This window comes from Pseudopipra pipra, chromosome 5 (genome assembly GCF_036250125.1).
Source record: "Pseudopipra pipra isolate bDixPip1 chromosome 5, bDixPip1.hap1, whole genome shotgun sequence".
Classification (NCBI taxonomy): Eukaryota; Metazoa; Chordata; class Aves; order Passeriformes; family Pipridae; genus Pseudopipra; species Pseudopipra pipra.
The window spans coordinates 4,238,607-4,257,890 of NC_087553.1; the positions used below are offsets into that span (position 1 = coordinate 4,238,607).

The 19,284-nt window shown below is 43.0% G+C and overlaps 1 protein-coding gene and 1 long non-coding RNA gene across 23 annotated transcripts in view; both read left to right on the forward strand.

Annotated features, from left to right (window-relative positions):
• The window catches only part of PPFIBP1 (PPFIA binding protein 1), a 93,776-nt gene extending 74,513 nt beyond the window's left edge, over positions 1 to 19,263 (forward strand). For 13 of the 22 annotated variants that reach the window (XM_064654201.1, XM_064654198.1, XM_064654199.1 and 10 more), the window contains 17 exons: positions 477 to 607; positions 1,309 to 1,362; positions 2,289 to 2,349; positions 3,209 to 3,238; positions 4,941 to 5,115; positions 6,739 to 6,771; positions 9,218 to 9,359; positions 9,608 to 9,736; positions 10,383 to 10,533; positions 11,725 to 11,836; positions 11,980 to 12,068; positions 13,552 to 13,674; positions 14,309 to 14,434; positions 15,224 to 15,412; positions 15,933 to 16,112; positions 16,457 to 16,522; positions 16,645 to 19,263. In XM_064654201.1, the coding sequence (XP_064510271.1) occupies positions 477 to 607; positions 1,309 to 1,362; positions 2,289 to 2,349; positions 3,209 to 3,238; positions 4,941 to 5,115; positions 6,739 to 6,771; positions 9,218 to 9,359; positions 9,608 to 9,736; positions 10,383 to 10,533; positions 11,725 to 11,836; positions 11,980 to 12,068; positions 13,552 to 13,674; positions 14,309 to 14,434; positions 15,224 to 15,412; positions 15,933 to 16,112; positions 16,457 to 16,522; positions 16,645 to 16,731 (1,878 nt within the window). In that variant the 3' untranslated portion in view covers positions 16,732 to 19,263. The remainder of the gene's footprint in view (positions 1 to 476; positions 608 to 1,308; positions 1,363 to 2,288; positions 2,350 to 3,208; positions 3,239 to 4,940; positions 5,116 to 6,738; positions 6,772 to 9,217; positions 9,360 to 9,607; positions 9,737 to 10,382; positions 10,534 to 11,724; positions 11,837 to 11,979; positions 12,069 to 13,551; positions 13,675 to 14,308; positions 14,435 to 15,223; positions 15,413 to 15,932; positions 16,113 to 16,456; positions 16,523 to 16,644) is intronic. The other 9 variants (XM_064654214.1, XM_064654207.1, XM_064654218.1 and 6 more) reach the window with 3 other exon arrangements.
• The window catches only part of LOC135414008 (uncharacterized), a 220,626-nt gene that overhangs the window by 71,656 nt on the left and 129,686 nt on the right, over positions 1 to 19,284 (forward strand). The window lies entirely within an intron of this gene.

Below are 19,284 nucleotides of genomic sequence, written 5' to 3' on the forward strand. Positions count from 1 at the left end.
ATGTTGTGGTCCAATATCTGATTTTTGCCAACAGATTTTCCAGTAATAAAACTATAGATCTCTTCTCTTAGAAGTCTGAGTCAGAGCAGGGTCTTGACTTACATGAATACACTATGAAGAAAATTAAATTAAATTGAATGTTTAGCAGTTTTTTGGTATTCTCTGAGTGGCTGAGGACAAGTGTAAACCTGCAAAGTGAACTACCCTTCATGGTGTCTGTGGTAGAGACAGATTTAGGAGGCAGCCTTGGGAGACTTGGGAGATTTTTGTCTGTGCTGTAGCTTATCTGTGCAATGATTCGTGTTTTATCTTCAATGCCATCTTTCAAATAGTAAATCACTGTATTACAATAGAAAAAAACCTTTCGAAACCTTATTTCAGACCCTCCTTTTCACAGTTTATCTGTTACTCTTTTTTCATAAATGACTCCTTCATTTCAGCTCAGAAGAGTGTAACATATTCTTCATCCTTTTCAGAACTCCTTACAGATCCACACCAGTATTTTACAGATTTCAATCCCTTCTTTTTCATCAACATCCAAGAGCTCAGAAGCTGATGCAGAGAGAGTGAAAACACAGCCTAGGCCAGATCCTGCAAGTGAAATGAGGTATTATTATGGTTTCCGTGCATTTTTCAATTGTAAATCCAATATTCTGGGACGTTTAATGAGGTTAATAATCTGTAAGTGACTGAATTGTCAAGACATTAAGTCAGTTAAACAAGGCTGGCATTCATCTGAGTAGCTGTAGCAAACTAAGCTAATGTTCATGAAGTGCAATGGTTAAATCCTTCTCGGTAAGCAAGGAGTGGCCTTCACCTTCCACTAGCATTTCTAATCCTGCACCCTCCTTGCCCTGAGAGGAGATGGAAAAGCACCCCAGACTCACACCTACACAAGGGCTGTGCTTGTGTTTTTCTACTGGCTCCAAATCCCTGGCTTTATATAAAGGAGTATCAAATATTAAGAACCCAGAGGCAGGAAAATCTTATTGACTTTAAACAATCATCAATCTTAGTGTGAAAAATCAGTGCAAGCCCAAGTTGATGTGGGATTTTTCCATTCCAGTCAAGGAAAGCATCCTGTCCAAAAGACCAGTTTGGCTTGGTTTCTGCTGTGCCTCATGCAGCTTATCTTTATCTTGAGCTCACCTTTGTCCTTTATCTTTCACAAGACTTGCCACCCTGAGGGGAATATTTGCCATGTGTTAGTATCATAAGAGCTGAAGTGAAAGCACAATTAAAGCAGTCTGAAATGATGGGATTTCTGTCCAGCAAAATATTTTTTCTGTATCTTCTTTGTTTTTACAGTGAAGGAAGATCAGCAGGTTCCTCCCCAGAAACTCATCTGTGTGATAGTCCAGTGTAAGTACCATAATCAAAACTGTTTAGGAGACATATTTATATATGATTGTCAACTTGAAAACCCCAACACCCCCCCATATTTTACACACACATGTAAACACGTCAGCTAATTCCAGCAAAGATGGGATTTAGTGATGGCGGGTTTCTGCTCATGTCCTGACCTTTCTTGATCATTACTTTCCAGTGCTTTGTCTGTGCACAGTTACTTTCTGTTACATTAGTGGTAGACTGTCAGTATACTCTGAAATTTATAGTTTTCCACAGTACACACACATTTGATTTGCTTTTTTCTTTTGATAGTGGGGGAAGGGTGATGAGTGGATTAGAATGAGAAAATAAAAGCCCAATTCTGCTCCCCTTATGTTGGTGTAAATATAGGTAACTTTATAAAATTCAGTGTTTCTCCGAATTTATATGTGGTTATGAGAAAAACTTTAATGGTAATTTTCTTTTCAACCAGACTTGAGCGTTCTAGACTGTAAATCCCACCAGAAATTGTGGGATATCTGGTCCTAAATGGAAAATAGAACCGAAGTTAAAATACTAAACCACTTATACTTGGCTTCTCTAAGGATTAAATTAGTCAAAAGGCAGTTGCTAAAAATACTGTTTTTCATAGCTTTTGTTTGTATCAATTCCTTTGCCTGTGTAACTTCTGCTTGTGCTTCTGAAAATATGATGTTAAATAAGAAGCCAACAAAATCCAAAGGTGGGCATTGTGTCACTGAAGCATCAGCAGCAGTAATTATGGTGTAATTAAATTTTGTGGTCTTTGATTACTGCATTGATTGTCTTATTTCAAAGCATCATTGGTTTTAGTGTATCTCAGCATGTTTACAGTGCTTTCTTTAAAGCTGGTTCCTGTGTCTCAATCTTAGCAAATTTAATTTCAATAACTTAGCTTTGTTTTTATGTCATTGTCCCAGAACTTCCTCGCTGCAGAAGTCCAGCAGTCTGAGCAGTTTGAGGAAAGAGCCATCCGAAGTGGTAGGTTTGGCCTCCTCCCTCCCATCCCCTTAGGAATAGGAGTGACATCTCTGTTGTGGCAGTGACCCCATGGATGCTCTGTTGCCACCTTCTGGGAAATCCTGAGTCAGAGCAGAGCTCATCATGTGTTAGCAATGGTCACATACATGTGACATCTTCCAGAAGAAAATAAGTCCCACTACCCCTTCCTACTTTTTTGAAGACCATGTAATTAATGCATTATAAAATCCAGTCTGGGCTGACTATGTTTCAGGTGGTCAGGAACAAAAATATTGAACCATTATATGTCTAGCAATAGCTTCAGTTTAGGTTTCTCTAAGTGACCAAAAGCAGCAAACCTCCAGCAGTGCCATCAAATCAGGGTGATTCATGTGCTCTTTTGTGACAGCCTGGACTCCTAGAGAGAGAAGCTCCTGAATTCCCTGACACCTCCTGTGTCTGACAGCATAGGAGGGGTGTTGACAGGAATGCAAATATAACCAGGATTTTATGATGAGAGCTGGAGTTTATGGGTTGGAGGTTTTTGGTTCTTTGCTTGAACAGCCAAGGAGTAGAGGATGTGGATGTTTCTACCCTGTCTGATTCCTCTTTGGGTCCTCTCAGACTTAACATTCTGCATATCCCTAATTATGTGCACAGCTAATCCTTCATAAAGAAACCAAAGCAACTTCCATGTCAGCTCACTGACCTCAAAGAAAGCAAGGATTAATCTGTGTGAAATACAGCTCCGAAGAGATTTATTTTGGGGGAAAAAATGTGCAGGGAAGGGTATTTCATTTCAGAATTTAACTCATAATGAATTGAATGCTGGCTGTAAACCATGGCATTTTAAATGTCTGTCTTAATCTTTCCCAAACAGGACAGAGACCCCGCCCAGAAGCCAACAGAGGTAACGAGTGTGTGTGTCTTTACATGGAGGAACAGGGGCAGTGAGTGGGTGGTGAAAGATTCCATGATGTGAAATGACCACACACAGTTCCAGAGGGGGAATATGCTGCAGAAAAGATAGTGTGGAGTCTCTGAGTGTCATCATCACCTCAGTGTCAGTGCTTAATGTCTCACCCTTGCCTCCTCACACATAGGATTATCTTCCAGTCTGTTTGAGCTTAAGGTTGCCCTCCAAGCTAATGTTTTCCCCACATATTCTACCACTAGATAATTAGCAAAGCTAACCATTAAGTATTTTACTAACTCTGTAATTACCTTTGATTAGTGTATCTTTAAAACCCTTTGGATTTCCCAATTGTTTCTGTGAGTAGGAAACTATGTTTTTGAAAAGACTGTCATTGCAGAACAGTTACCCCTTATGGCCACAGCCTGCATTTGTTACCTATAGGAAGACCTGAGCAAGGATGACAGACCTCAGATACCACTTGTGGGGTGAATGCTGCATTGATTCAGCAAAAGCCAAAGGATTGTATTTGGATTGTGAATGGGTTTTCTTCCTTCTTCTTTTTTAAAGCAACTGAAACAGCCAGCAAAGTTAAACTACTGCTTTAAATTGGTTAACTGGAGTGTCTGCTGTCTCTCCTGGCATTTATTCTCCATGCTTGATACATAATTTCCTCTCAGTTTTGGCAGGAGACATCATCAATTCATCCATTAATTCAGCAATTGCAGAGCAGTGATGGAAAGAGCTCTGACACTTGGCAGAGAACTGATATACCACAAGTGTCTTGCCTCTCTGCTTCCCATTGCCCCTGCAGCTCCCAAAGGGGGAGGCAGAAATCCTGGAGAGCTGGAAAAGTTCAAAGCCTTCCAGGACTGTATTTTACCTTTTCTATACCTTTGAGCCAAGCTTGCAGAAAGTGAGGAACATCTTAAAGAAGACAGCTTACTCTTAGCAGGTAGTGATAGTAATCCTGGGTCCTGAACGTGTGTCATGGTTAAACTCCAACTGAAAACAAAGTACCAGGCAGCTGCTCCTCACTTCCCTCTCCCTGCCCTCTCTGCCCTGGTGGGATGGGGAGGAGAATCAGGAGAAAAAAAGGAAAATTCATGGGTTAAGAACAGTTTAATAATTGAAACAAAGTAAAGTAATATAATAATAACAGTAATAAAAGGGAGAGAAAGAGAGAGAGAGACAAATGATGCACAATGCTGTTGTTCATCTCCTGAGCTACGATGGGCTCCCCTTCCAAGTAACTCCCCCAATTTATATACTGGGCATGGTGTTCCATGGCATGGAATGTCCCTTTGGCCAGCTTGGCCATGGATATCCCTTTGGCCATGCTCCCTCACAGTTTCCTGTGCATTTCCTCACTGGCAGAGCCTGGAAAACTGAAAATTCCTTGACTCAGGATAACCCCTGCTCAGCAACAACCAAAACATCCATGTGTTACCAACACTGTTTTCATCTTGAATCCAAAACACAGCTACTAGGAAAAAATGAGCTCTATCCCAGCTGAAACCAGGACGACGTATTCAAATGAAGATCTCGTTTATGTTTTTCTTTGCGGATTTTACATTTTTTTCTTGTAGTAACACATGAGAGGGACTTCCCAGGTTCTCTGTCAGCGGTCACTGTGCAGTCCCTCTCAAAAGGCCTTTTGCAATTCCCTTATATTAAATCTTTATTTCCCTAACTTAAGCAGGTTAAACCTCCTGTGGAAGGTCATAGTTTTGCAACCCTGCCCCCGAAGTCTCCCTCTCATGGTGGCACGGCAGACGAGGACAGTTTTGGTACCCGCAAGGCCAGATCCTCCTTCGGCCGAGGCTTTTTCAAGATAAAGAACAACAAGAGGACTGCAAGTGCCCCCAATCTGGGTAGGTACCATGCATCTGCATGCAGACCCTGTGCATTTTGAAGGGCCTTAACAACACTTGTAGCTTTCTTAAAAAGCAGGAAGGCCAGCCTTAGTCTCACTGTGACTTTGTGGCATTTTTCTCAGTAGGATGTTTAGGAAGTATCAAACAACAAGAAAAAAAAGCACTGATGTGATGAAGTGCTTGATCTGGTTCAACTTCTGCTGTGATGTTTCCCCTGGGACCTTGCAGGGGGTTGCTGCTGTTTTGAAATACTGGCTGTCTGCCAGTAGTTCACACAGGGGATTTATGGGCTTTTTTCTCCCCTAGCTCCATCCTCAGTTTATCTTTCATAAGATATTTCATATGTGCAGAAATGGAGCAGCAACACTTAGTCTTCCCCTTTATTTTTTTTGTATTTAAACAGCTTTGCAAAAGGGATGGTGACAACAGGAACAGGATTGGCAAGTCATTCAAGCTTAGGTAGATTTTTGAGGTATAATGGAGGAGAGTTGTTTTGGTGTCGTTATTTGGTGACATTTGCATATGACAAAGAAATAAAATGTTCTGCTTAATGCAGAAGTTGTTGTTGCCATCACCTGAAATCCTCCTTACATTTACTGCTCTGCTGTAGCAGTCCTTCCTTTAACACTGCTGATGCTTTTGAGAATGCACGCAGGATCACTCTTGAGAAGAAAAGACAATGCAGAAAGAATTGTGCCTTGCAGAATATATCTCTTAAGGAGTCTTTCTGCTGTGCCTTTTGCAACCGGACTTGTCTATCTTGTATTGGCCTTTTTAGCCACCAACGCGCTTGTAACAAACGTGGGTAGAGCCCTTTCGAAATCTTCGTTCGCGAAGCCCAGCCATGATGTAGCAGTCCTTCCACTGTTGTGATGAAAGCATCCATGAGTCTTGGCATTCAATCTACTGCCAGTCACCTAAAGTTTAGGATTTAGCTCTCTCTTTCAGAAACCTGAAAGGGGATAGCTTCTGCTTTGTTGAGCAGAAGTGTCTCCTGTTCTTACTTATCCCAAGACAATTTCAGACTTTTGTTCAAAGCAAGTAACATATCCACACATTGATCACACATTGCCCGTATTTTCCTGTGACACACAGCCTGGGAACTTGCTAGCTCCCAGTCTGTTCTGAGGGTTAGACTCTTTGCTTTGGTTTATTTAATGTGTGCTTTTGTGAGATCACCTGTTTCATCCTGGAATCAATGTGTCTAACAAAGTGGAGCGCTTGCGGCTGTCGTAAAGGATTGGAAGATGGGTCATGTAAATCAGGGCCCTGTGAATTTGCGTAAGTTATTTATGTTATCCAGGTCTCAGTGCCTCCATCAGCTGCTGTCCAGATATTTGCCACTGCACAGGAGTCACACTCAGCCCTGAGTGTGTCCTGAAGCAGGTGACCTCACTGCACCGAAGTGACTGCACAGAGCTCTGCTCCATTTCCTTTCTGTGCAAGGGGATTAGCAGTGGATTGGTGAATTAGCAGTGAATTTGGCATTCATGTGGCGCCTGTGTCTCATGTACCTCCCTCCCTTTGTCTCGTATTTTGTTGACTTGTTCTGAACTGTGTTTTCCCTTGTCCCTTTGCGTGTTCCCTCCTGTTGTGTGTGCCTTGTTTGGATCTCTGAAGATCGCAGTCGAAGTGCAAGTGCACCTACCTTAGGTACAGTAATCCTGCATGTCTTGCCTCTACCAGCCCTGGGCTGTGGCTGCTGCTAATGGCTGGTTATGGCCACACACTCCTCAAACACCAACTACACACAAGAGCTCTGCACTCAGACTTCTTCCCATCACTAAAAGGAGTTTTCGTGTAACATCTGCCCTCTGCTAAAAGTCAGCTGTGCCATTTCTCAGTGGCTGCTACTAATGAGAGAGATTGCGGGTTAATTTGCCATGACTTTGAGCCCAAAGTTACCCACAGACCCAGGGAGCAGCTGAGAATCAGTGGTGTTTAAATGCCAGAGGCACCTTGGTTGCTCCCATCTGTCCTGGACCCACTGGAAGAGTTTAAAGAATGAGGAAGTAGGGAATGTGGGAATGGCCTGAAGCTGTGTCAGGGGAGGTTCAGGTTGGATATCAGGAAATGGTTCTTCCCCCAGGGGGTGACTGGGCACTGAACAGACTTGCCAGGGCAGTGGGCACAGCACCAAGGCTGACAGAGCTCAAGGAGTGTTTGGACGACGCTCTCAGGCACAGGGTGGGATTGTTGGGGCTGATCTTTGCAAGGCCAGGAGTTGGACTTAATGATCCTTGTGGGTCCCTTCCAACTCAGCATATTCTATCATTCTGTGATATTTCCCAGGCATTCGTTTAGGGGAATTCCAGGGGGAAGGGTGAGTAGTTCCTCCTCTAAGGTGTAGTTATATTTATTATATAATAAAAAGCGAGAAATAATTGGGTCAGATGGTGAAGGAGCCATTCACAGAATGAGTAAAAACCAGTCTTGTAATGTGAGCCTTCCCTGAGTGGTTCTGGGTGGTGAGCCCTGCAGGGCCCTGCCTTAGCCAGCAGAGCTGTGTTGGTTGGGGTGGTGGTGCAGCCACGCAGGGTGTCCCTCACTGACAAAGGGACCAAGTGATCTGAGCCCTTCAGTTTCCCACGTGTGACCCCTTATGTGTCAGCTGTTCCAAGATATAGTGTCAGTGCAGCAGAGGGAGCCAGGAATGAGGAGCAAACATTGCAATACCCGCAAATCTCTGCTACTAATGCACCTGACCTTGTCCTGGTATTCTCTCTCTAGAATGCTGTTTAAATGTGTTTTTTTCCTAAACTAGCACTTCATCTTACACAAGTAAAGCAAAAACCACGAATGCCACAGCCTGATTCCATGTTAGTGCTGTCTCCCACTGGCAGGATCCTTGTGTTCCATAGTGGTCAAACTGAAGTGCCTGGAAAGAATCTTTATTTGACCTTGTTGCTTCACTGCAAGGTTTGACATCTGAAGCATCGGTGGAAAATGGGACATGTTCAAATGTATTCTGGCTGAATCATCTAAACTTTGCCCAGCAGAAGGACCCACTGGCAGAGCCTAAATGTTTTTGCTGGTCGTGCTCTGCCTTGATTCATTGTTTGCTTCCCTTCTGGAAGTCTGAGAGTCCATTTCAAAAACCACTGATGGTCATTTAATTACACAACCATGTTAAAAGATGGTAGAAGTGATTACAGGCCTGACTGTCAGCCTGCTGCAGACTGCCTTGCCACAGCTGCTTCATCTGAACAAGCTCGTGCTGTCACTGTTCCCCAGCAAGTCACTGCCATAAACTCCTCATGGTAGTTTTATTCAGCTGTCTGGCACTTGCTGGCACACCTCTGCTTGTGTAGCCTAGTAGATATTGCAGTTCTTTTAGTTTTCTTTTTAAATGCTCTTAAAATTGTTTTTTTCTCTGTTAGTTTAGCTTTTGTGACGACTTTCCCTTTGGGGACAGGAGCCCTCAGGTTTGTTGTTGTAGAAAGCAGCCACAGATCAAAGATTTAATGGTTTTATAGTGGGTGATAATGTGTGGGGTCTCTAATCAGAGGTGCTTTGTGCATCACTCAGAAGATCTGGTTCAGACAGAGCCTAAACTCCCTGATGTTCCTCTGCAGAGGAACAAAATATTCCACAGTTTGCAGAAGTGAGGGGAAAAGGGCCTTTCCCCAAGAGCAGGAGTTTTATTGCTGGAATTTCTTTGCCATGGGAATGAAATACTGCAGGTTATTGGGAAAGATGTCTGCAGGGAAATTATTTGGTTTTCTGTGCTGTGGAGAATCCTGGTTTGGTTCCCTGCCATGGCACTGAATTGTTTCTGGGCATCCATGTGCCTTGGCTCTGTCTGTGAAAGGACTGTAGGAGCACTCCCTGAGGAAGAGTAAACTTGGGATTTAATTGACTGATTGATTAAGGAGGTATTTTTTGCCCACCTGGTGCAGAGCATTGCCTTGGAACGTTACCAGCCAGGCCCACGAAGGAGGATACATGTTGTTTCTCCTAAATTTTCCCATCCCTCTTTGCCCCATTTTCTTAATATGGTGGCTCTCAATAATTTTAGCAGGAGTCATTCCCAAGTTCAGGAGTGTGTCTGTACAGTCCTGCACAAGTGGGTCTTGACAGAGATGTTGTTTTCTGACAGCTGAGACGGAGAAGGGATCTGCAGATCACTTGGATCTGGCTGGCTTGCCCCCCCACCCAAAGGAAGCAGATGGTCTACAGATGACACCACCTTCTCCAGATTCCAGGAAAAAGGCCAGGGGGATCAAAAAGTTATTTGGAAAGTAAGTAAAAGACGAGAGATGACCATTCTCCAGAGCTGGGGTTTGCTGGGAACACATCTTCCCTTCAACATGTGGCTCCATGATTTACTGTCCCAAGAGCAGGAGCCTGTGTAGCATTTTAGAGAAGTAACAGCAGGTCAAGGGCAGGTGGAAGAAGAGATACAAGCCCTATAGGAGATCTTGCCTACATTGATTGCAGTTGCCTTGTCCTTAGCCAAATGTGAACATGCTTACCTCCTTTAAACCAGGCTTAGGAGAAGTCAGTCTACTACCTTCAACCCAGACGACATGTCCGAGACTGAGTTCAAACGAGGAGGGACGAGAGCGACGGCGGGGCCACGGCTGGGCTGGTCTCGAGACCTGGGGCAGTCCCACAAGTAAGACAAGTGGTGCCAAGTGTGCTGGGGCTTGATTTCCCAGCTCAAAGGAGAAGCTCAGTGCCAAACATTCCCTCTCCTGGCTCTCCTTTGAGAGGTGATCTTTGTGGGGTTTGAGGCTGGGTGGGTGGTGGGGTCGTTCTGCTGAGCTGCAGGAGTGCAGCTTCTTTGTTCTGATTATATTTTCCATTTTACACAGAGGGAGGAGCATTTGCTACACACAAGTTGATCAGCCTCTTTGCCTTTAATTGTTACAGAATTGTTTGTCTGTTTTCATTGAACCAGGACGTGAGCCCTCACGTGGCAGTGACAGATACTCCTCCAGTACCTTTCCTGCTGCACTTCCAGGGATTAAAGGCTAAAGTGAAGCATTATGGTCTCTCTTTGGGGTTTTAGCCATGCTAAGCAGCAGAGGCGGTTGGTTTTGGTAGTATTTATTGTGATAGTAGCAGCAGATCAGCAGCAATTAGCACTTCATGGTGCTGATGATTCCGAAGGAAACACATCACAAGCCTGCCACGATGCATGTTCCCCCCCCAGAGATTGTCCTAGCTCCCACAAAATATGAATTAGACTTAGATTTTGGCTTTCTTCGAGATTTGAGGCACAGGATTTATTAGTCTTTTTTTTGGTGAATCTTCCACAGTGAGCTGGACATGCCGTTCGCAAAGTGGACAAAAGAGCAGGTTTGCAACTGGCTCCAGGACCAAGGGCTTGGCTCCTACATAAATAATGGCAGGCAGTGGATACTGTCTGGGCAAACACTCCTGCAAGCTTCTCAGCAGGATCTGGAAAAGGTGAGAAATAATAGAAGCAATCCTTTCAGTTAAAGGTACAAAAAAATTGCTGTTTCTCTGCATGTAAATCAGGTGCACCTAGTAAAAAATGTAAACAAGGTGAGTTTTCAAAATAACTGTCATGTGCAGTGATGCCAAATCCATTTCTTTCTGGTTGAAGTTTTGTAGAAATTTAATGCTCTGGAAGGAAGGTAATAATTACAAATATGTTATTTAACTTCATGAAGCGTGGATGTATCAATTGACTATGCCAGTTTCTAAAAACAGGTATGTGAGAGTGCCTCATTATCATATGGATTTGTAGCCCTGATTCATGGTACAGTTGTTTTATGCCTGTGTAAGAAGGGTGTAAAAAGTTTATGGTTTGTTCTGATTGAATTTCTGCCCATTTTATACAAAGAGAATGAGGATTTGTTACACACAGGTTGATCAGTTGATGTCTCTAATTGTTACAGAATTCTTTGTCTTTTTTTCTAAAATGAGGAACAAAATAAAAAGGTCGATTCATTTTATACTTCTAATCCACAGTATTCACTACAGTTTGAATTTCCACCTCTTAAAAAATCACTCTCCTCATGAAATAGTAAGCCTGTTTACTCAGTTAGGTAGTTACACTACAACTGGAATAAGAAAAGTGTGATGTGAACATAATGAGTTGTAATAGTGTTATCAGAGGTAACATTAACCAGCAAGCACTAGTGAAAGTGTGTATGGGATTAAAGAGATCCTGGAATGTCTGCACTTGCAGCTAAACTGGGAAAGGTGTTATGCCTTTGGAAGCATTAATGAATTTCAGTAGTGCCTGGGACCTTCATTTGCTCTTAACTAAATAATTCCTTTAACCTTACCTGCCTAAATGGGAAAGTAGTTTTCTGAATGCCAGCATGGGTTATATTGTGGGATTTTTTTTAACCTGTTATCAGAATACTGTGGCTGACATTTTCATACAATTTGGAATCCATCACTTCTTGAAATTAATTTATGATTAATTAACCCACCACACCACCAGGCCTTTCCCTAGTGCTGAACATGTGCTAAAATGATGCTGATATTAATCAAATAAAAAACACACCTGCCAGGTCAACAGCAAGTGCTGTGTACAGTGTGACTCTCTGGAACCCTTTGGAATTCAGCAGAAGGAGAAATAATACAGTATTGTCTCTAGATTTGCTGCTTTCCTTCCTCTCACAGGAGCTTGGGATAAAGCACCCATTGCATCGGAAGAAGCTCCAGCTTGCTCTGCAGGCACTGGGATCTGAAGAGGAAAACAACCATGGCAAACTGGATTACCACTGGGTTACCAGTAAGATTTTATTCCACGCTGAAGCAATGTCTTTAGATGGGGGTTCCTAATCATGGCTAATTTGGGGCTCAGAAGGTGAGAAACACCAACTGGTGCAGGTAACTTGGCTCCCACACTGACAGCAGTGTTTGTCTCTGCCTCAGGGTGGCTTGATGACATTGGCCTCCCCCAGTACAAGACCCAGTTTGATGAAGGGAAGATGGACGGCCGAATGCTCCATTACATGAGTGTGGTGAGTAAATGGCTTCTTTTTTTTCCCTGACATCCTTTCCATGTTCTTAGTTTGTCCCCACTGAAGACCAGGTGAATGGTTCATTAATCAGGACTTCCAACTTTCTGGGTGATGGCTGGGAGGAGGCTGAGGGAGGTCAGAGGGTATGCCAGAATTCCCTATTTGTCCATGTGCTTCATTGCAGTGTTTAAAGGGCCCCTTCAAACTGTAGTGGGAGTCCTGTGTTAAGCTAATGCTAATAGCTGTAACCTATAGAAAACAGTTACTACTACTCACCTGCAAGTATCTCCTGTATTCTTTCCAACTTTAGACATACTGTCTTCACACAGTCTTCAGGTGGAAGAGCAAACTTTCTAAGCAAGAACTCAGATTTATGCATGAGAAATGGGCAATTTTGCTCTTAACAGTTGTGCTCAGGCAGGGTTTGCACACAAAAGTGTGCAGATGCTGTGGTTACTGTTCATATTGTTATTAATTAATAGAAGTAGGTGGAATTTTTTTTCTTCAGTGAGCAAGCATTCTATCTGCTTACTTATTCATGTGGATGCTTAGGTGAAGAAAACCCAAGCAATTTCCTTTGAAGAAAATTGCAGTTTGAAGAGCCAACTTGTTTGAAAACAGGCTACACTTAATAGCTTTTGCATTTCAAAGTGAGATTCTGCTCCCCACTCAGACCATTTCAGTCAAATGTTAAATACTCACTGCTTTAATGATGGGATTTAGTGCTTATTTCCTTTAGTTTTTTGAGTTCAGACATTAATATAAAAGTAGGAGGTAAATTGTTTCTTCTGCTTAATTCTTGGAAATGTGATGCCCACAGGCTCCATTGAGCTTGATCTTGTGCTGGAAGACTTTACTACCAGTGTTAAGTGAGTGAGGATTGACTGCAGATAAGATACAGCATGGGCTGTATAACGTAACGGAATTAGTATTATTCAGGAGTCTTTTTTGTATTGAAAAAGGAGAAAAAGTGGACAGAGGAAGGACATGTCGCAGGAGCTTTGTTTTTTAAATGGATATTCTTCCTATCACTGCCCTTTAATTGTGGATATTTTTAGACAGAGTTTAACCATCAAACTATGACAACAGATTCACTGTAAACAACCACCTAAATATGCAAATTATGAAACTAATACTTGTTAAGATCTTATAAAGTTACCCTGCCTCAAAATTAATAACAGTAGCTGGAAAGCTATCCTGGCTCTAATGCAGTCCCTGAGGATGTGTCATCTTACCCTGTCCCCTCCTTGTTGCTCCAGGTTTCCTGTACTAAGCCCTGTGCCCCGTGTGAAGAGCATCACCCAGGAGGTCATACGGTGCAACACGGGGAGCAGATGGTTTGCTGCTAATCACCTGTCTCACATATTAAAATTTTACCTCTGATGTGCCAGATGTGCCCTTTTCAGCTAGTCTCCTCCAGTCAGATGCTGGTTCCATGAATAAGCACATTTATGTTTATTAACTCCTCCTTCCTCTTTGACAGGATGACCTGCTGTCCTTGAAGGTTGTCAGTGTCCTCCACCACCTCAGCATCAAAAGAGCCATCCAGGTGTTGAGAATAAACAACTTTGAGCCCAACTGCCTGCGCAGGAGGCCATCGGATGAGGTACTGCTTTACCCTGAAACTGTGGAGGGAAATCCTTTAGGATTTTATCCCTATGTTTCTGATTGTTCCTGCTCTGCTTTCTCCTCCTTCCTATTTCATTCTGTTTCATTTTCAGTTCCCTTTTTCTCATGTTGCCTTTCCAGCCTCATGCTCTGACATCACTTTCTTTCCTCCACCTGCCCTGACCCCAGACTCATGTCCCCCTTGCCAAGTCTCCTGTTTCTCTTCCAAGCCAACAGCTGGGCTATTTTGGCCCAGTAGCTGATGTGCTGTCTGGAACATAAATCATCTTGAACTCAGTGCACTGCTGCCATGAGTCTTGTGTAACTTTGGCAAATTGATGGCAGTGTCAAAATTTTCTGTGTAGGAGGAGCTTGGCCCTGTTACCAGATGGGAGACTGCTATCAGTTTGTTTTGGAAGCAGCAAAGGCTGGATAGGGCAATGGATGATGAAACAACCCAGACTCTTGGATTTAGATTCACAATGTGTATCTGCCAGAACAGCACAGCAGCTCGTGGAACCAGTTGCTGAAGCTTAAAACGTCCCCATCCCCACCTTGGAATTGCTGCAAGGTGGCAATCTAAAAAGCTGAGTTGGGATGTCTCCTAACCTGCCCATTCCTCCTGTACACAGAGCAATGTCACCCCTTCCGAGGTCACCCAGTGGACCAACCACCGTGTGATGGAGTGGTTGCGCTCCGTGGATCTGGCAGAGTACGCACCCAACCTGCGGGGCAGTGGTGTGCACGGAGGACTCATGGTAAGCTTTTGGGATGGCTTGTTCCTTATTATTTTAAAAAGAAAAAGTGGTTGCGAATCACCAAAAGTTCTGACACTGCGTTCACTGCACACGTCTCGTCTTCTTGTTCTACTTCATAAGTAGCAACATTTATTCCTCTATGGTTTAAAGGATGTGAATGTCTGTGGCACAATTACTGTAGTTTGGTAATCTGTATTCCCCTCACAATTTAATTCTGGTGTGGCATTCTCCACCTCCTGTCCTCTGATCCTGCACACTGGTGGTAAACAGCCACTGTCTGCCTTCCCAGACCTGGATATGGTTTTCTTTTAGGAGGGAAGCTTGTTACTTCTGTAAAATTTGAGATTTCAGTGTCACACCAGGATTGTTTTTAATTGCTCTGGCATCAGATACTCCAGACAAGAGATTTATAATTACAGAAGTTTGTTATGGTGATTAAGAGTTAATACCCTGCTCCAAACATTTTGTCTGTTTTCCATGATTCCTCTCGCTACCTTGTCCAGAGTTAAAGAGGATGGCGGGCAAACATTCTGTGGCAGCTTCACACATTACTTCAGTTAAGGGTGAATTTATCTGTTCGTTTCTGCTAGTTTGTTTCTATTTGTGAAGGAAAGCCTGGAGGTAGCATTTTGGGAATCCTTTCTCTAGTTAACTCTCTTTTCTCTCTCTTCATTGTACACTTTCTCTAAAATACAAAAACTCCCAAAGTAGGGAATGACCAAGCTGATGTCCTTGAGACTTCATCAGATAGTTGCTGTCTTCAGCTCAATTCTGTGGTTTGATTCATAGGTTTTGGAGCCTCGTTTCAATGTAGAAACCATGGCACAGCTGCTGAACATCCCCCCTAACAAGACGCTGCTGAGGCGGCACTTGGCGACTCATTTCAACCTCCTCATCGGGCAGGAGGCCCAGCAGCAGAAACGAGAGGCCATGGAGTCCCCAGACTATGTCCTCTTGACAGCAACTGCCAAAGTAAAGGTTGGTCACTTGTTCTGGGCCATGTGTGAGGTTCCAGGATTTCCAGTGTGCTGGTTTTGGAGGGCACTTCAGTAAGGTCTGAGAAAAGGGCCTGGTTCCTAAGGAAAGAAGGGTGAGAGAAGGACCTGGCAGATTTGGGTTTGACACTTGTTTCTGCCATGAACACACCACACCTCAGCCTCTCCTGTGCACAGATGAGAGGTAGCACTCGTGTTGTCCTTCTGTCTGTCCTGTAAGGTGTTTGGAGGGAGGTTGTCTCCTACTGTTTATAGGCTCATGGTCTAATGTAGTGGAATTTTGACCTCATTTTAGATCCTTTAAATGGTGTTTTCTTAACAGTGGTACAATAAGAGAACACACATTGTCCTTTCTGCCATGAATTACAGCTGTTTGGAAGATCTGTTTAGGAGACAAGTGGGGTTTTGGCCCTTCATCATTGAAACATCAGTGCAAGAGTAGGAGATCTGTTAATTATTAGCTGATTCTCTAACTTCGTGTCAAATTTCTCTTCACTTTTAAGCCAAAGAAACTTACCTTCAGCAATTTTGGGAGCCTGAGAAAGAAGAAGCAAGATGATGGGGAAGAGTATGTGTGTCCCATGGAGCTGGGGCAGGCATCTGGGAGTGGATCGAAGAAGGGCTTTAAGCCTGGCTTGGATATCCGAGTATATGATGATGATGATTTGGACAGGCTGGAGCAGGTAAGCCAGTTCTGGCAGTTTGGAGTCCCTGTCGTGGCAGGACAAGGGGGAATGGCTTCAAACTGAAAGAGAGGAGGTTTAGATTGGATATTAGGGAGAAATTCTTTATTGTGAGGGTGGAAAGGCCCTGGCACAGGTTGCCCAGAGAAGCTGCCCCATCCCTGAAATTGTTCAAGGCCAGCTTGGATGGGGTCTGAGCAACCTGGGATAGTGGAAGGTGTCCCTGCCTGTGGCAGGGGGTTGGAACTGGATGGTCTTTAAGGTCCTGTCCAATGCAAACCATTCTATGACTATGACGCAGCTAATTTATTATTGATTCATTGTTCATTCTCTGTTTTTTATAGATGGAAGATTCAGAAGGGACGGTGAGGCAAATAGGAGCGTTTTCTGAAGGCATCAACAACTTGACAGTAAGGCTTAAAAGTGGTATCTAGGGGTCTGTGGAGTAAGATCTGTTTCTCTAAGATAGATATAAACCCCTTGGCAGACATAAATAGGGTCAACCTTCACTGTTCCCTCGTTTCCTTTCCAGCACATGTTGAAAGAAGATGAAATGTTTAAAGACTTTGCGACCCGCTCTCCCAGCACCAGTGTAACAGATGAGGACTCCAATGTTTGATGGTAACCACCAGGCACCGGCAAAGGTTCGCTTTCCTGTATGCAGGAGCATCATCATTTGATGTGATGGGCAGCAGATAATATACATTACAATTGCTCTTGCTTCTGTTTGTTCGAAGGAACATTGTGGGGTGGAGAATTTTAAAGAGAAAAGGAGATTTTAAAAAAAAAAAGGTGCCTACTCTAAAGTTGCCATAAAAGCCACCCAGACACTGGTGAATGGTAATCATTTTAACTCTATTTAATGTACAAACTGGTGATATGTTTCAGAGTGTTGCATTTAAATTTATGTGGTATGATAGTGCTCTTTTTTGCTTATTCATGGTCTCAGATAATCCTTTATACTGTTTGAAAGTAACAGAAGGTGTTAGGTAAAATACTGAGTCTGTAGATATCGTGCATCAGCTTTCTCTAGGCTCTCAGCTGAAAAATAGAAGTTACTGCTCCTTTTCAAGTGCTTTTGTTTGGCACAGATACCGGTTCTGCCCTTCCTACAGTATCCAGTGTAGGATTTTAGTCATCTGTGCCCTGCATAAGCTGCCCAGTAGCTCTTGACTGTTGCTCCTATTTTTATACTGTTTTATAAAAAAAAAGAAAAAGAAAAAAGAAGTATATGAAGTACATATAAAAGCAAAAATTTAAATTTTGTTGTGAGATAGAGTGATGGAAAGTTGAAGGTGTGTGGGGAAAGGGGAGAAGGTTGTAAAAAAATTATGCCAGTTTGCAGACCAGCTGGTTACTGGAAAAGGCAGGCTGACCTTTGGAACTGTTTGCTTTCGTTGCTTTTTACTAAGTGCACAGTCTAATGATCTTCCATTTGGGATGAAACAATTCTAAAGCACATTTTTCTAGCAGTGACCTGTATGAAAACTGCACATTTTAAAATGTCTTCTCTCTTGGTCCCAGCAGCAGTAGTTAGAACATTCAACAAGGTTGTTAACACTTCTGTGACTTAAAAAATTCCAGTGAAGTTGAGACTACTCCCTGCATATGGAAGGGATGTTTCTGTGCTATAACTAACGTGAAGATGGTGTAGTTGCAAAAAAACAAAATAATAAAGTTATATAGAGAAATGTATAGGAAATATATTATTTCATATTATTAAACCTAAGGTGGAACTTTTCCTCCAAAATTCAAATATCAAACATGTTCCTCATCATTAAAGAACAGCTCCGCTGCTTTTGAGGATAATCAGGTTTTAAAGTTCCGAACTAGCCAGTGGAAATCTCATGTCAGACTTTGGGTATTGTGAGCAAACAAAAAGAAAACCCAAGTAACTTTTTATTACAGTGGTTGTTTGTATGGTGTTGAACGTTGCATGTGTTGTGGCACGATGGCATGAAGCTGCTTTGCTTTGTAAAGGGGAAAAAAAAAAAAAGTCCAAAAAAAAGTCCAGCTGGAAATGTTCCTTGCAGTGGTGTGTTGCTTTTCCAAGCGTTTGTCACTCGTTTTGTTGCTCTCTGTGCTGGAAGTGAGACTGTTCCTGGTGTGGAGCAAGGAATATTAGGTTTGTGCTGTTCATAAAACAAAGCTGGGAAAGGAAGAAAGGTTCTTTCTGGGGCTTCCAGGGAACTCCCACCAGATGCTGGGGTAGATCAGAGACATATTCTGGCATTATATTCTTGTGACCTGATGACCTGGATCTTTGAAGGATGTGCAGGGGAGGTGATTATTGATGTTCCAGGATGAAAAATTTTGATTATTGATGTATCAAGATGAAAAATCTGATGTGGACAGGTTGCATCGTACATAATGTACACTGCCATTTTCGGTAACTGGAGCCAGGCAAACAATCCATAAAGTCTCCATAAAATACTTTTTGCTGCTTACCCTTTATCCACAAACAGATCACAACTGATGCTTTAGTCAACATTCCTGACTGATTCCTGTGCACGAATAATTTGCTGTTATTTCTTCCTCTGCAGTCTTGGGGGTGTTTGAACTGTTTTGTTTGGGCAGAAATACCACACTGTGTAACATGCAGATGGTTGGGATGTGGATTCAGGCCTCACTTCCTGTGAATGCTCTGCAAAATTGTTATTATTTACATGGAAGTTGAGCATAAAACCCTGTGGAAGCACTGGGAGAATGTGGCACAGGCTTCCAGGCAAAATGCCTCCAAATTGCTGGCTGGTGAACAGGACTGGATATCCATAGGGGGGAAAAAAGGGGCCTAGTGACACAATACTGTGTGTGGAACTAGGCACAAATATACTCTCCAATGTCTCTTCAGTCCAGTGTTATCAGTGACCGCAGGGATGGTTTATTTAAGTCCAGTGTAAGCAGAATTCTGCTCCAAACAACCCTTTCCTGCACTTGCCAGCTGTCAGCCAGGTCATCCCCTTGGAGCTGCCTATCATCTGAACCTCGGTTGTTTTATGGGGTGGGAATATGAGAGCAAGTGATAAAGTCAGGAAGTTTTCGTGTGTGCGCCCTTGATACCGTCAGGGTGTTTTCATTTGTGTTTGAAAAGGGCAACATAAGTGCTGTGTATTGCCATGTGAAATCCAATAAAATCTGTGGAAAATGCCAAGTGTTTCTGAAAGCTGGTTCC